At 52.3% G+C, this 15,300-nt stretch overlaps 1 protein-coding gene across 1 annotated transcript; it reads left to right on the top strand.

The window, feature by feature from the left end:
• Window positions 1-10,034: 10,034 nt before the first annotated feature.
• PNMA8A (PNMA family member 8A) lies at window positions 10,035-14,777 on the top strand. Its single transcript, XM_081106833.1, has 2 exons — window positions 10,035-12,656; window positions 13,160-14,777. Exons 1-2 carry the CDS (start codon window positions 11,367-11,369, stop codon window positions 13,193-13,195), a joined length of 1,326 nt encoding a protein of 441 aa, XP_080962959.1. The 5' UTR covers window positions 10,035-11,366; the 3' UTR covers window positions 13,196-14,777.
• Window positions 14,778-15,300: the final 523 nt, after the last annotated feature.

Raw genomic sequence — 15,300 nt, 5'->3', positions numbered from 1 at the left:
AAAAAAAATACACAAGTGATTCATTTTCCCCTTCAACCTCTAAGCTAAAATCCTTCCTGGAATGTGAGGAGGTGGCCCCAGAGGCAGCCTTATTTTTGCATAAACCCTCTTTCAGGCGGAATAAAATCCTTCTACTCCGGGGTCATGCGTCTGCTTCTGTATTAGGATGAGCCCTCTGCCCTCATGTCCTCCACACCCCATGTCCTTACATTTGGGCTGAAATATAAGTGATTTTTGTCCTTTCCACACGATGCCTTCCAGGCCCACAAACAACCCCATCTCCCTCCACACGGAGGGGGGAGAGACCTCCCCTCACTGAGGTGACTGGATGTGGTTTACCATGTGTTTCTCTGCCCTGCTTCCATCTTCACGAAGGCATTTGTAACTCTTGTCAAAACCTGAATACAGCCCTAACCGGTTTGGCTCAGTGGATAGAGCGTCGGCCTGCAGACTGAAAGGTCCCAGGTTTGATTCCGGTCAAGGGCATGTACCTTGGTTGCAGGCACATCCCCAATAGCGGGCGTGCAGGAGGCAGCTGATCGATGTTTCTCTCATTGATGTTTCTAACTATCTATCCCTCTCCTTTCCTCTCTGTAAAAAAAATCAATAAAATATATTTTTTAAAAAACACCTGAAAATACATTTAGAATTGAAAGACTAATTTGCATCTTCTTCTTCTTCTTCTTTTTTTTTTGAAAAATAAAATAGTACATTCTCTTTCATTGGTTAAGGGCTTCAGACAAAAAGCAGGATTAGTCACCAGCCAAGACTATTATTCCGACCACGTGACATTTCCCGGCCACCAGGACGGACGCTCACCTCCCGTGGCTTGGACGCTCACCTCCCGTGGCTTGGACGCTCACCTCCCGTGGCTTGGACGCTCACCTCCCGTGGCTTACACGAGCAAAACGCCGCCTGGCTGATTTGTGCATTTAGTTCACGAGTCTTTTTCAAATGCCCCTTTCCCTCGGGGGTCAGATTTTCATCTGCAGGATATTCTAGGAAATAGGTCTAACATTTATTTCACTGCTATACCCTGCATGTGTGACCATTTAAAAAAAACATTTTTAAAGATCCTAAAATAGGTCATGTGCATACAGAAATGTGCCCCAAACACAAACATAGAGCGTAACAAATAATCACGCAGCAAAACCCAGGCTGCTGGGGCCCATCAAGAACAGGTCGGCTGAGAAGCCCCTGGTCATGAACTCCTCCCTCCCCTGAGCAAATCATGTTCTGTTCTGTGATCAACACTTCCTCGCTTCTCTAGAGATACATATGTTTATTATTCTCCACGTGGTAGTTAGGTAATAAACCTATGTAATCCCTCAACACTGTAGATTAGACTGTTTTTTAACCTTCTATGAATGCAACCTTACTGTCTGGATTATCTGTGCTGTGTGCCTGTTTTTAGGGAAAATAGGCAAAAAAAAAAAAAAAAAAAGAAAGAAAGAGAGAGAGAGAGAGAGAGAGAGAGAGAGAGAGAGAGAGAGAGAATGTGGGGCCTCCCAATTTCCTGGCCACGTCTGCTCACTGGGAACCCTGTTCTCTCGCTGCAGAGCGTGGAGACAGCTGCCGGCCTCCTGTCTGCAGGGGGTTGGGGGGGAGTCCGGGCCAGCAGCTGGCGGCTGTAACCCGAGCCGCTCAGCGGAGAACACAGCCCTCCTCCCCGCCTACAATCCCCAGGTTCTGTCGGTTATTTTCACAGAGAAAGTGCAATGGCCGCCAGGTCTGCGGTGCGGGAGCAGAGGCTGAATTTTAGATTCCCGTTCTGGGCCATGAAAATGGACGGACCAGGCACCGTGCCTTAAAGAGAATCATCAGCCCTGGCCGGTCTGGCTCAGTGGATAGAGTGTCAGCCTGCGGACTGAAGGGTCCTGGGTTCGATTCCGGTCAAGGGCACATGCCCGGGTTGCGGGCTCGATCCCCAGTAGGGGGCGTGCAGGAGGCAGCCCATCAATGATTCTCTCTCACCATTGATGTTTCTATCTCTCTCTCCCTCTCTGAAATCAATAAAAATATTTTAAAAAACACACACATTTTACTGTGACCTAGGACACACACACACACACACACACACACACACCATAAAAAAATAAAGCTTCACAAAACACACATACATGAGATGAATTCAGATACTTTGTGTTCTGCTGTTTCTGTAGTGGAAATTGTGAAAGACCTTGGCATGTGCCAACAAGACGACGTGTCTTTGCTGGAGTCAGGCGTTGTCCAGCCCCTTTCCCGATTTCCTGATTCTGTGCGTCTGAGTCTCTGAGCTCTTTCCTCCCTGTAAGTTGTAGATGACAAAGCAGACGAGCTTTGTCCAGACCTGTCTGTGTGCTGTCTGCTGGGCTGTGATTTCCCTGCCCCCGGGGAAGCCAGTTTTCTAGAGAGAAGAAAACTCTTGGTTTAGCATTCTCAGTGGCACGTCCATCTGCCTGTGGATTTTTCCTTTGAAGTGTTGTACTAACTTATTATTTGATGAGTCCAATAGGGTGCTTGACATGTGTCCATTTTATAGTCGTAGGATAGCCCTGATTTTACCTTTAAAAAATGATAACATGGCCCCAGTCGGTTTGGCTCAGTGGATAGAGAATCGACCTGTGGACGATAGGGTCCCAGGTTTGATTCCGGTCAAGGGCACATGCCCAGGTTGCCTCGGTCCCCAGTAGGGGGTGTGCAGGAGGCAGCCAATCAATGGTTCTCTTGTCATGGACTAGAGGCCCGGTGCACAGATTTGTGCACCAGTGGGGTCCCTCGGCCTGGCCTTTGTTGGATAGCCGGTTTCGGCCGGATCCCTGCAGCCCTGATCTAGACAGGAGGGAGCTCGATCCTGTGCATTAAGCATCTGTCCCCTGGTGGTTAGTGTGTGTCATAGCATATATATATAGCATATCATATATATAGCATATCTGTCATAGCATATCTATCTCCCTCTGCCTTCCTCTCAAGGATCCGCTGGGAAAGCTGGCCAAGCTAAAATATACATGTTTGTGGTAAGGCTTGATACAAGCAATGGAGGTTTTTGAAATGTCTGTGTGGGGTGAGGGTGGGGGCATGGAGAAGGAGACGTGAGCTGTGAATACTCCAATGTTGACTTGACTAGAGGGACCTGAGTTGAGAGAGGAAGCGGAGAGCTCATGTTGGAACGTCTCCCTGGAATGGCCACCCACAGGACTACAGCCGCCCGGAGTGACGCCTCGCTGAGTGTCGGGGAACCTCCCTCGAGGCAGGGGGTGGGTGGGAGTTTCTCCTGTGGCCGTTACTGTTGACTGTGTGCACTGACGGACAAGGGCGCCTTTGTTCTGGCTTCCTCCCCAGCGCTGCAGACAGAAACAACCTTCTTTTTCCCTCCTCCTCCTCCTTCTCCTCCTCCTCCTCCTCCTCCTCCTCCTCCTCCTCCTCCTCCTCCGTCTCTCACTCTGGCTCTAGTTAGAGTTACAGTGGTTGTCCCATGGCCTTCCCCATTTCCAGCCCAGGTCAGGCAGGAGGTACATTCACTGATTCATTCAACAAATAATTATCCCATGTCTCTGTGCGGCAAACACTGTCTAGGTTCTGGGGATGTGATGGTGAACAAAGCAGAGAAGGTGCCGACCTTGGGGGGCTTCCACTGTCGTGGGAAGACAACTTCAGATCGTGTGAGCACTATCTTTCAACCACGTGGTTTGGGGGCTGTCTGTTGCGCAGTGAATGCTAATGGGTACGTTAATACACCAATGTGATGCGATAGTGACTTCTGTGAAAGGGGAACGGCTTGCTTACATAGGTGGGGTCTGGTAACGCTTCTTAGAGGAGGTGACATTTGGACCAAAGCCCGAGAGATAAGGAGGAAACGATGCAAAGGGCACAGAGAACAGCAAGTGCAAACATCCCGTGAAAACCATGGGAGATAAGAGCTGGAAAAGACCTAAATGAACAGGAAAACGCTTCACTTTTTATTTTTATTTTTTTAAACATATTTTTCTTGATTTCGGAGAGGAAGGGAGAGGGAGAGTTAGAAACATCAATGATGAGAGAGAATCATTGATCGGCTGCCTCCTGCACGCCCCCTACTGGGGATTGAGCCTGCAACCCAGGCATGTGCCCTTGACCGGAATTGAACCTGGAACCCTTCAGTCTGCAGGCCGACACTCTATCCACTGAGCCAAACCAGCCAGGGAAATGCTCACTTTTTAAGCTGGGGGTGGGGTGGGAAGGTAAACTGATACACAGATGCTTATTCTATTGCTCTTTATGTAGACACTAGTCAAACCCTCAAAGCCAGTTAAATGTAGCTGTGCATTTCTTGATCAGCTTCTAGACTTAAATGTGTAATATTAGAGGCCTGGTGCACAAAATTCATGCACGGGTAGGGTCCCTAGGCCTGGCCAGTGATCAGGGCCCATTGGGGCCTTCTGGCTGCCGGCTGGGGCCTTCCTTCATTCCGCGCTGCCCCCTGGTGGTCAGCACACGTCACAGCGAGCGATCGAACTCCTGGTCTCCTGGTCGAACTCCTGAGGGGACACTTTGCATATCAGCTTTTTATATATATAGATACCTTAGAGATACTGAGGGTTTGGTTCCAGACTAACATAAGAAAGCAAATATCACAATACAGTGAGTCACATGACTTTTGGGTTTCCCAGTGCATATAAAAGTTATGTTTATACTGTTATCTAGTAAGTGTGCAATGATACTATGTCTAAAAAAACAATGTTTATATACATTAATTTAAAATACTTTATTGCTGGGGGATTGTCAAGGGCGGGGGGAAAAAAAGGACACATATGTAATACCCTTTGTAATACCTTAAGCAATAAAACTTAAATAAAATAAAATAAAATAAAATACTTTATTGCTAAACAATGCTGTCACCTAGCCTTCAGCAAGTCATAATCTTTTTGCTGGTGGAGGGTCTTACCTTCAGTTTGTAAAAAAAAATGCAGTATCTGAGAAACACAATAAAATGAGGTATGCCCATGCCTTTTTCCATATATCTAAAATGTTTAATAATGACAGTTTTCCAAAATTATAGGATAATTATTTAAATAGAGAACATAGAGGATATTCCTTTGGTTAAATATGTCAACGAAATATGGATGGACAGGGATCCTCTTTCTTCCCAGTTAACAATACGAATTTTACCTTTTAAAAGGTGGAGAATGGGATATTTTATGAGAACAACTAAGATTCAAACAACAACATCCTGTGGGGATTTTACTCTTTCCGTAAGCCACGTTAGCAAAAAAACCAAACAACCAAAACCAAAAAACACCAAAGACAGAGGCATTTTCTTTCTTTCCTTTAAAAAAATTTCATTATGAATATTTAACAACACAGACAAAAGTAGAGAGAATATTACAATGATCTCCAGCTATAATAATTATCCACTCATGGTGAGCCTTGTTTCATTTATCCTCACACTCTTTTTTTTTTTTTTTCCTGGAGTATTTTAACAGTCACTTTTCAAAGAAGAGATAAAGTGTGGCTATTTAAAATAGTCTAGCACTAGCCAGTTTGGCTCAGTGGATAGAGCATCAGCCTGCGGACTGAAGGGTCCTGTGTTTGATCCCCAGTCAAGGGCATGTGCCTCGGCTGCAGGCTCGGTCCCTGGCCCTGGTCGGGGCACATGCAGGAGGCAGCCAATCGATGTGTCTCTCTCTCATAGATGTTTCTTTCTCTCTGTCTCTTCCTCTCCCTCCCACTCTCTCTCTAAAAATAAATAAATAAAAATAAAACAGTCTATGTGGTTTTAAATGGTTATAGAGATGGAGAAGTGTATGTGTGGGCTCACACCAGATGCTGAGGTTGGCCACCTGGGGTTAGAGGTGGGGGGAAGCAGTGTATTTGGGGGGTGAGGGGCGGGAGAGAGGACCTTTAGGGAGTACAACTGAAGAAACTGAAGCGAGGAGGAGCCCCCACAGCACTAACGGAATAGAACGTGCCAAAGGAGTCACAGAACCACCCGGGGGCACCCGAGCTGGTGTGGCTCAGTGGATAGAGCGTCAGCTTGTGGACCGAAGGGTCCCAGGTTCGATTCCAGTCAAGGACACATGCCTGGGTTGCGGGCTTGATCCCCAATAGGGGGTGTGCAGGAGGCAGCCGATCAATGATTCTCTCTCATCATTGATGTATCTCTCTCTCTCTCTCTCTCTCTCTCTCTTTCCCTCTCCCCTTTCCTCTCTGAAATAAATAAAAATGTTAAAAAAACAAAACAAAACCCAAAAACACACCGAGTGGGTTTGTACCACTTACTCAGGCAGACTCCCAGACCGTCTCCGTGTTTAGCATTTACAGAACCTCTGTGGGTTCTCGCATAAAATACACAGGAATTGAAAAATACAAATTGAAAACAGTTTCAAGGATTGAAAAAACACGCAGGAAGACAAGATAAAAACCCAAAAGTAAGGCGGAGAGGAAGAGGATGGAGAGTCAGCCCCAAACCCGAAGTGCAGAGATGAGTGGAAGGGTTGGGGCTGCAGGGTGTGTTGTCATGGAAACCATAAAGCCGTTCATTGTCATGGAAACACCACAGCTACTCCTATCAGGGATGCTGCAGCACTATTTTCAGATCTGCTGCTAGACACGTGGAGCCTTGAGGGGAGAGGGAACAGGCGGCTGCCTTCACTTCTCACACACACACACACACACACAGACACACACACACATATATATACACGCACGTATATATGAACATATATATGTATATACACAGACATATACACATATAAGGGCATGTTTATAAGTGTGTAGCTATATATTCTTTTCATGTATAAACAAATAAATGTTTTTAAAAGCTCCCTTAAGCCCTAGCCAGGTGGCTCAGTTGATTGGAGCGTCGTCCGTACATCAAAAGGTTGAGAGTTGGATTCTGGTCAGGGCACACACCCAAGTTATGGGTTCGACCCCTGGTCGGGGTACGGCCAGGAGGCAACTGATCGATGTTTCTCACATCAATCTCTCTCTCTCTCTCAAATTCATAAAAACTGAAAGGACAGAACAGGCCTGATAGCTGTGTCCTTAACCCCTCTTCCAAGAAAAAGCCACAGAATGTATCAGTTACTCAGCCTGCCCTTATCTCAGCCAATGGGAAAGTGGGGGAAACTAGCCCAAGGCCAAGAGTATGCTAGCCACCCCCCTGTCTTTGTGTAACCAGACCCTAGCTGCACCCTGCCCTTGCGTCACTAGCCCCCGGCCCTCACTCAACCAACCGGAATCGGCCAAATCAGTGATCAGAGTGTGCCCCCACCCCCCGACCCCAAGCCCTATAAATTCTTTGTTCCCTTGGATCTCGGGGCTCTCTCTTGCATCCAGTAATGGAGGCAGCGGGGGGACCAAGTCCCGGGCTTGAATAAATGACTCTATGCTTTTGCATCGGACTCGGCTCCCTAGTGGTCTGTCTTGGGGGATCTTGAAATCTGGGCATAACAAAAACATACTCTCAGGTGAGGATTAGCAAATAAAAGTATTTCTCTCTTACGGATTTTGGAATGCTTCCTAATGCAGAGTAACCTGCTCTCTGATTGAACCCTGACTGATAATAAGCATCCACGCAGCAAAGTGTGACCTCAGCAGGCCGGGGCTACCCAAACCCTGCACATCCCCAAGGCACGGCTGGCCCTTGACTGGCTCCTGGACAACCTCCAAGGCCCTGGAGATCCTGGACCAACAATGGGATTGACGGTGGGGGCCTTGGGCCACACAGTACCCTCTGACCTCTGGAGGGGCTGGAGGCTGAGTCACTAAGGCAGCCACGCAGGTCGGTGCTCCAGGCCCACGTGAGCAACCAGGATAAAAACCCCGCACGCTCAGGCTCAGAGCTCCCTGTGCACCGAAAGGTTACAGGTTCAATTCCCAGTCAGGACACATACGGGGGTGTGGGCTCGATCCCTGGTCGGGGTGCGCACAAAAGGCAACCGATGGATGTTTCTCTCTCAGATCGGAGTTTTTCTCTCTCCCTCTCCCTTCCTCTTTCTCTAAAATCAATTTTAAAAATGTAGTCGTGCCCTAGCCAGTTTGGCTCAGTGGATAGAGCGTCGGCCTGGGGACTGAAGGGTCCTGGGTTCGATTCCAGTCAAGGGCATGTACCTCGGTTGCAGGCTCCTCCCTGGCCTGGGCCCTGGTCGGGGCATGTATGGGCGGCAACCAATCCATGTGTTTCTCTCACATCGATGTTTCTCCGTCTTTCCCTCTCTCCTCCTCTCTCTAAAAATCAATGGAAAAATATCCTCGGGTGAGGATTTAAAAAAAAATGTCGTCGCGAGTAAATTTCATGGCACAGTCAGCTACTAGCGTGCTCCCCTGGCCACCCCACTGCCCATTTATGATGCTAAATGGATGACGAAGGAACAAGCCATTTGACTAGCCCTGCTGCTGGGGACATGTCATTAAACGATCAAGCTTTCCTTCCTCTGAATGTACGTGGCTGAAACAGATTTATCTCCTCTTCAACTCACCAGTCGGAAGAGCTGGTGATGATGCAGCTTCATTGAAAAAAAAAAAAATCCGTGAACGGAAACTTCGTGCACTGCTAGAAAAAGCGGCCTGGGGGCATCTCTTCAGGGGTTAAGAAGGTCGTTCTCATTTTTCCTTGGTATTAAATGCTTTGCCAATCATCCTCGATTGCTGCTGCACTTGCGATGTCTTCCCGTTATCTCCTGCTCCATAATAAGCCATCCCCGAATGTAGCCCGAAGAATTGTTTTGTGACGCTCTCTGATCTGTGGGCCAGGAATGCCCGCAGGGGAAAGCGGTGATGGGTTGTTTCTGCCACACCGTGTCTGGGCCCCAACTAGGAAGCTGTAAACGGGTGGAGAGGGACTCCATGGTTGGGGGCTACAATGATCTAGCCCAGGGGTCCTCAAACTTTTTCAACAGGGGGCCAGTTCACTGTCCCTCAGACCGTTGGAGGGCCGGACTATAGTTTAAAAAAAAACGATGAACAAATTCCTATGCACACGGCACATATCTTATTTTGAAGTAAAAACAAAACAAAACGGGAACAAATACAATATTTGTATTTGCATGTGGCCCGCGGGCCGTAGTTTGAGGACCCCTGGTCTAGACGTTTCTCTAATCACATCTCTGGTGCCTGAGCTGACGGCTGGGCTCAGCTGGGAGCTATGGCTGGAGCACAGGCAGGCGGCGTGGGCTTCCCCACAGCAGGGCGCCAGGGCACCGCCGAGCTCCTCCCTTGGAAGCTCCGGATCCAAGAACGAGTGTGTCCCAATGAACAGGAGGAAGTGGCGTGGTTTTGTACGGCCTCGCCTGTACCACCACCGGGCTCCCTCCACAAGACGCTCTTGGTTCGGCCGTTTCCCTTCTGCCACCTCCCTATTGGTTACAGCAGTTCCACCTCCGCTCAGATTCGAGGGGAGGGGACCAAGATGTCCACTTCTCGCCCTAACTGGTTTGGCTCAGTGGATAGAGCGTCGGCCTGCGGACTGAAGGGCCCCAGGTTCCATTCCAGTCAAGGGCATGTACCTCGGTTGCCGGCATATTCCCAGTAGGAGATGTGCAGGAGGCAGCTGATCGATGTTTCTCTCTCATCGATGTTTCTCTCTATCCCTCTCCCTTCCTCTCTGCAAAAAAAATCAAGAAAATATATTTTTTTAAAAAAGAGATGTCCACTTCTCAAGCACAGGAGGGTCACAAATGGCCCGGCCGGTGTGGCTCCGTGGTTGCGCATCCACCTACGAACCAGAAGGTCACGGTCGGATTCCCAGTCGGGGCGCATGCCCAGGTGGCGGGCGTGGTCCCCGGTGGGGGGCGTGGTCCCGGTGGGGGCGTGCAGGAGGCAGCTGATGACCAATGATTCTCTCTCATGGTTGATGTTTCAGTCTCTCTCTCTCTCTCTCCCCCTCCCTCTTCGAAATCAATTTTAAAAAAACAAAACATGGCCTTGTTTTAAAACCACTGCCTAACGGTACACATTCCTTCTTCAGCGGCTTCGTAGAATTTCAACATGTAAAAGAACGTGAGATTTTAAAATTCTGGTTATAACTAAAGTATTTAACATTTCTTTTTCTTTTCTTTTTTTTTTTTTTTGCGTGAAATGTAATGGAACTTGGAAAATCACACAAATGTCCATCAAGCCCACGTTCAGAGATGCAGAGACGGCGGTGGGAGCGGCGGGAGGCTCTCCGGCCTTGCCAAGGCCCGTTCCCAAAACGGAACCCAAAGAACGGGTTTTGGCTGCAGCCCGGGCCGGAGACCCAGGCCCCTTTCCAGGTGTGGTCTCCCCGGATCTTCACAGTGTCCAGGACGGGAAGGGTGTTGCTGGTCTTCCTCCTGTGGAGACGAGGCAGGAGCGCTGGTGGAGGCTGCACAGCCAGGAAGCGGCACTGTTAGGCGCGGGCCTGGCAGGAAGCAGCTCAGAACGGAGTCACGGAGGGTTTGACTCTTCGCTAAGCTGTCGCCTGCGGGCAGCCAGCGGCGGAAACCTGCAGGGAAAAGCGAGCCGATGTCCCCAGGCTTTGGGGTGGCTGGGCTGGGGGCGGAAGCAAGTCGTTTCTGGAAGTTTCTGGAGCCTCAGGCAGTGCAGCTGAAGGGGGCTCCGCCAGGAGCTGAGGCTGTTGTTAGAGGAGCGCAGGGGGGCTCAGGCTGAGCTTTCCGTTTGCCGTCTGATTTCCGGTGTCTCCCAGGGGTCACGCCGACTGGACCCCACAGGAAGGCAGAGGGCGGGAGGGCTAGTCGGCCCGTACCGCGTCCCCGAGGCTCACCCCGAGTGGAGGAGGGTGCGCAGAGCGGGCGGGAGGGGCAACCCGAGAGTGCGAAGACCCGCTGAACCGCGCCGGGCTCCCCAGGCCCAACGGCTGTGCCCTTGCGCGCGACCCGGGCGTCGGACGGTTGCCATGGAGACCGCGTTCGCTGCGCTGCGCGGCCCAGCGGGCTGCGCGGGAGCCAGTGCGCAAGCGCGCGCTGCGACGCCGGGGTCTTCTCCGCGCAGCCGCGGGGATCCGGCCGGGACGTCGCGTGACCCGCGGGGGCCGGAGCGAGGACCGACGCCGGCTTCCCTTCCCCTTCCGCTCCGGGCCGCCGCGGGCGGTGGTCTGAGGCGGCGCCGGGCGAGCGGCTTCGTCTCCTGGGCCCTGCGGAGCCATTGGGGCGGAGAGCCCGGTCCCTGCCGGCGGGCGGCGGGCCAGGCCGGCGCGGTTTTTGGCGGATCCCGGGTCACGTGTGAGCCCCCGGGCCGGTGTGGCAGGAGGCGGCCCCGGGGAAGCGCGAGGCCTGCGGGCCGGCCGCGGAGGGGCCGGCGCGCAGACCTCTGAGCCCGGGAATCCCACCTCCCCTTCTTGTCTCCGTGCAGGGTTCGTTCCCGGGGACCCCACCCGGCGGCGGACTCTCCACTGCACGCGGGCTTAGAGCTCGCAGGGGGTTGCGACCATGACGATGACCCTCTTGGAGGACTGGTGCCGCGGGATGGACGTGGACATCCGCCGGGCCCTCCTGGTCACGGGCATCCCGCAGGACTGCGGCCCGGAGGAGATGGAGGAGACCCTGAGCAGGGTCCTCTCCCCGCTGGGCCCGTACCGCGTGCTCAACAGGATCTTTGTGAGGGAGGCGAACGCCAAGGCCGCCCTCCTCCAGGTGGGCGAGGCGGTGAGCCTGAGGGCCGTGCCCCGGGAGTTCCCGGGGAGAGGAGGTGCCTGGAGGGTGGTCTGCAGGAACCCCACCCAGGATGCCGAGTTTTTAAAGAACCTGAACGAGTTCCTGGATGCCGAGGGGCGCACCTGGGAGGACGTGGTCCGCCTGCTCCATCTCAACGACGCCCCCGCGCCCCGGAACCGGAACCGGAACCCGCCCCCGGGGAACTGGGTAGAAGCTTTGGGGGCGCTCCTGGGGACCGTGATGCAAGTCATCGTCCACCTGGACTCAGAGCTCCGCAGCCAGGAGGAAGCCAGGGCCCAGGAGGCCGCGGAGGCCCACGCCGTGGCCATGGCAGCGGCAGCCGCCGGGAGGAAGGGCCAGGAGGAGCCGGGCAGGGCCGCCAGGGCGCGCTCTGTCCTGACGAGGGGGGGCCCAGGCAGCTGGGATGACGTGGGAGATGAAGGCGACCCGCCCGAACCTTTGGTTCGTAAGGCTAGAGCCAAGACTCGCTCCAGGAGAAGGAAGCAGAAGAAAAGCCCCGGGCAGGAGCCGGCGCCCTGGAAGAAACCCAAAGGCCCCCATGCCCACGGCCCGGCCTCCTCCGAGGGCCCCGAGGCCGAGGACGGGGACAGCCGGGCAGGCCCCGAGGACCCCAGGAGCAGCAGCAGGCCCGGGGTGAAGCAGGAGGCGGCGGCCGGGGAGAAGCCTGCGGAGAGATGCCCCCGGGAGGCTCCCCGGCACGCCCCCCAGGGTGCCCGGGCGGACGCTGCGGGCCCCGAAGCTGCCTCCACGTCAGACCAGGACGATGGTCCCGGGGAACCGCCAAGGAAGAAGGCCGTGGGCTGGGCCTCGGCAAAGAGCCCCGGCTGCGGGAGGAGGAGGAGGAAGAGGAAGGTGAGCCTGGGCCCCGTCTCTTATGTCCTTGTCGATGTGGAAAGAGCCAAGAGGAAGCCATCGATTCCAAAGAAAGGGCCGGGCCTGCGACGGGGTGCGTCAGGCCAGAGGGCCCTTGGAGGCTCCCAGCGGGCGGAGCCACCTGCCCCAGCTCACAGGGCACACAGGCCAACCCGGGAGGCCCTGCGCCAGGTGAGTGTGACCGCGGGAGTCATTGGGGCTGTGCTAGCAGCAGGTGAGGGGGAGGAGCAGCAGTGGCAGGTGGGGGCTGATGAGCCCAAGGAGGGCCCCAGTGCGGTCGAGACGGTGGGCGACACACCACCTGAGGCTTTAGAGGGCAGAAGCCCTGACCTCCCTCCGGGGAGCCTCTGAAGGTCAACATGGGGGTGCTGTGGGGGCAGGAGGTGGCAAAGCAACCCCCCCCACCCCCCAGCCGTCTTCTGTTGGTGAGTATCCCCGTGGTATTCTCAGGTGATTCTGCTGCTCCGTCTGACCACCTCCCTCCATAGAGTTGAATGGTTTGGGGGTATAGTGTTTGCTAGGGCAGGTGGCTTTGAGGTGGAGTGTTCTGGAGGCCTGGTTGGGGGGGAGAGGGGGTTAGAAATGTTCAAGGACTAGAAAGCCCCAGAAAGTAAAACAAAAAAATTTCATTTGACACCTCTCCCTGCTTTGACTCTGTTGTAATTTATCCGCAGAACCCAGGAAACGTTGAGATGGGACCTGAGAGCTGAAAGAAGACCAAGGAAGAGGTTCCAAGCTGGGACCAAAGCTTTCTCTTGTTACTGAATGAACCAAGACTTGTGGCCCACTTGGTAGAAATCAGTTCTCAGAAGTAAATGCACCTGAGACCTTAGGTGGAAAGAAGAAGGGAGGGAGGTGTCTGAAACCCTAAGCTTTTTTCTCTGCCAGGCCCACTTTCCCACCTCCTCTAGGCTCACCTTCAAGGTTGGTGAGCCAATAAGCAGGTTGGGAAGATTCTAGAATATTCACCTTGACACATGGGCAAGGTCACCGTTATGCTTATCCATGTGTGACCTTTCTCCCCCTTCCCTGCTTCTTCTGAGTGGTCGGCTGACCTCTACAGGGCCTGGCGCTCTCCCTTTGCCTTCTCTGAGCTTTGATGGCGGGTAAGTGAAGCCAGGATCTCTGATGCAGACCCGCCTTCCTTGCTCCTCCCAGCCTTCAACTTCCATCCTCCAGTTATCTGACCTGAGGGTGTTTAGGTCCCAAGACTTAGTTTTGGGGAAAAAGAATGGCCCTGAAGTCTTTGAGTTTTAATTTGTGTTAGTAAAAATGGCCCTTGGGATGAAACCCTGTCAGGAACCCACAGGGAAGAGGGGTGATTGGTAGGGAGGGACCCGGGCTGTCCCGGCTTCCCTGCGCTGAGTCCATCTGATGCCACCAAACTCAACACCTTTGGGGCTGAAGACACTTCTCACGTTGTAGTAAAAGGGAAAATAGTCTAAAAATCTGGCTGTCAATTTCTGGCTTCTGAATCGACCAGAATAGCATGTCTCCTGTGTATGGGGGCCTGGGGTGAGGGGAGCGGCTACCTGAGATCATTGGTTTCTAAACTGTCCTGATGAGGCCCAAGATGTGCTCAAAGATGTAATCCGAACCTCCTGTTTTTTCATTTAAAAACCCACTGAGAAATGGGTACTCGAGTGTCATCGGCCAAACCCATCACATTGGAGACTCAAAGTATTACCTTGAGTTCATGCGTTAGCTTGTTCTTGTGCAGGTCTCGAGATAGTTGTTTCTGCCGCTTATTTGCATATAAGTGCATTTCCTGTACGTGTGACTGATACCGCCTTGTAAACGTCACTCAGTGGGAGCAGCTCCGCCCCGTGCATGCCCGTAATGTTGCTTTGTAATTCACGTGCTCTGCCACGCTCGGTCCTCAGTCGTGTGATAGCAGTCGGTGCTCTACCGTGGTCCACAGTAATAATGTTCTGTCAGAGAGAGTCGAGCCCTTTGACGTTTTCAGAGTCTCTTCTGACTTCAGTTCTTGTGATAAAGAATGTGAACAGTTGTTAGATGTCATAATTCAACTTGGAAAACAAACTCTTGTGACAAGTCCTTGCAAATTCCTGGATGAAGATGCAGAACAAAAGAAGGCGGTTTCCGCCGCAGCTGCTCCCCTGTGTGCAAAACACGGGCGGGGTGGACTCAGGCTGAGGGAAGCCTGCAGCTCTCCAGCAGCTGATTTCAAAGTCGGGTCCTCTGGAGCGTCATCGTGTCACCATGTAGACACCACGATTAGGAATTGTCAGTGTAAATGTTACAAAATAAAGTTTAGCAGTTCAAATACTGAGCCTTTTGTCGGAGGCGGTGGCCTGGGCTATTTAATTTGAGAAACTGCCGAACAATGCACACGGCCTGTTGCGCTATTGTCAGACCTGCCTTCGAGCTTCCATTTTCCGAAAGAGGAAGCCGTTGAGATGTCTCTCCTCTTTGCTGTATGTCCTTCCGCCAATGAGAAAGGATCTCCAGCAGATCGCGGGGTTCTAGAAGTTTCTAGGCCAGGTAACTGGTGATGTGAATTATCTGAAAATGTGAGTTTATTTTTTAAAAATTTATTTGTTTATCTTTTAAAAAATGTTTTTCTAATTGATTTCAGAGAGAGGGAGAGGGGGGTAGAAACATCAATGATGAGAGAGAATCATTGATCAGCTGCCTCCTGCACGCCCTCTACTGGGGATCGAGCCCGCAACCTGCGCATGTGCCCTGACCAGGAATCTAACTGTGATCTCCTGGTTCCTGGGTCGATGATCAACCACTGAGCCACACTGGGTGGGCTGAGTTTGTTTTTAAAAGCAGCTGGGTGATGGAAATC

This window comes from Myotis nattereri, assembly GCF_964212035.1.
Source record: "Myotis nattereri genome assembly, chromosome: 15".
NCBI lineage: Eukaryota > Metazoa > Chordata > Mammalia > Chiroptera > Vespertilionidae > Myotis > Myotis nattereri.
This window is presented reverse-complemented; position numbering and strand designations above follow the sequence as displayed.

Coding starts and splice junctions, on each gene's coding strand:
- PNMA8A (XM_081106833.1), top strand. CDS start 11,367: ATGACGATGACCCTCTTGGAGGACTGGTGCCGCGGGATGGACGTGGAC. Junction 12,657..13,159: donor CCCGGGAGGCCCTGCGCCAG/GTGAGTGTGACC, acceptor ATTTATCCGCAG/AACCCAGGAAACGTTGAGAT.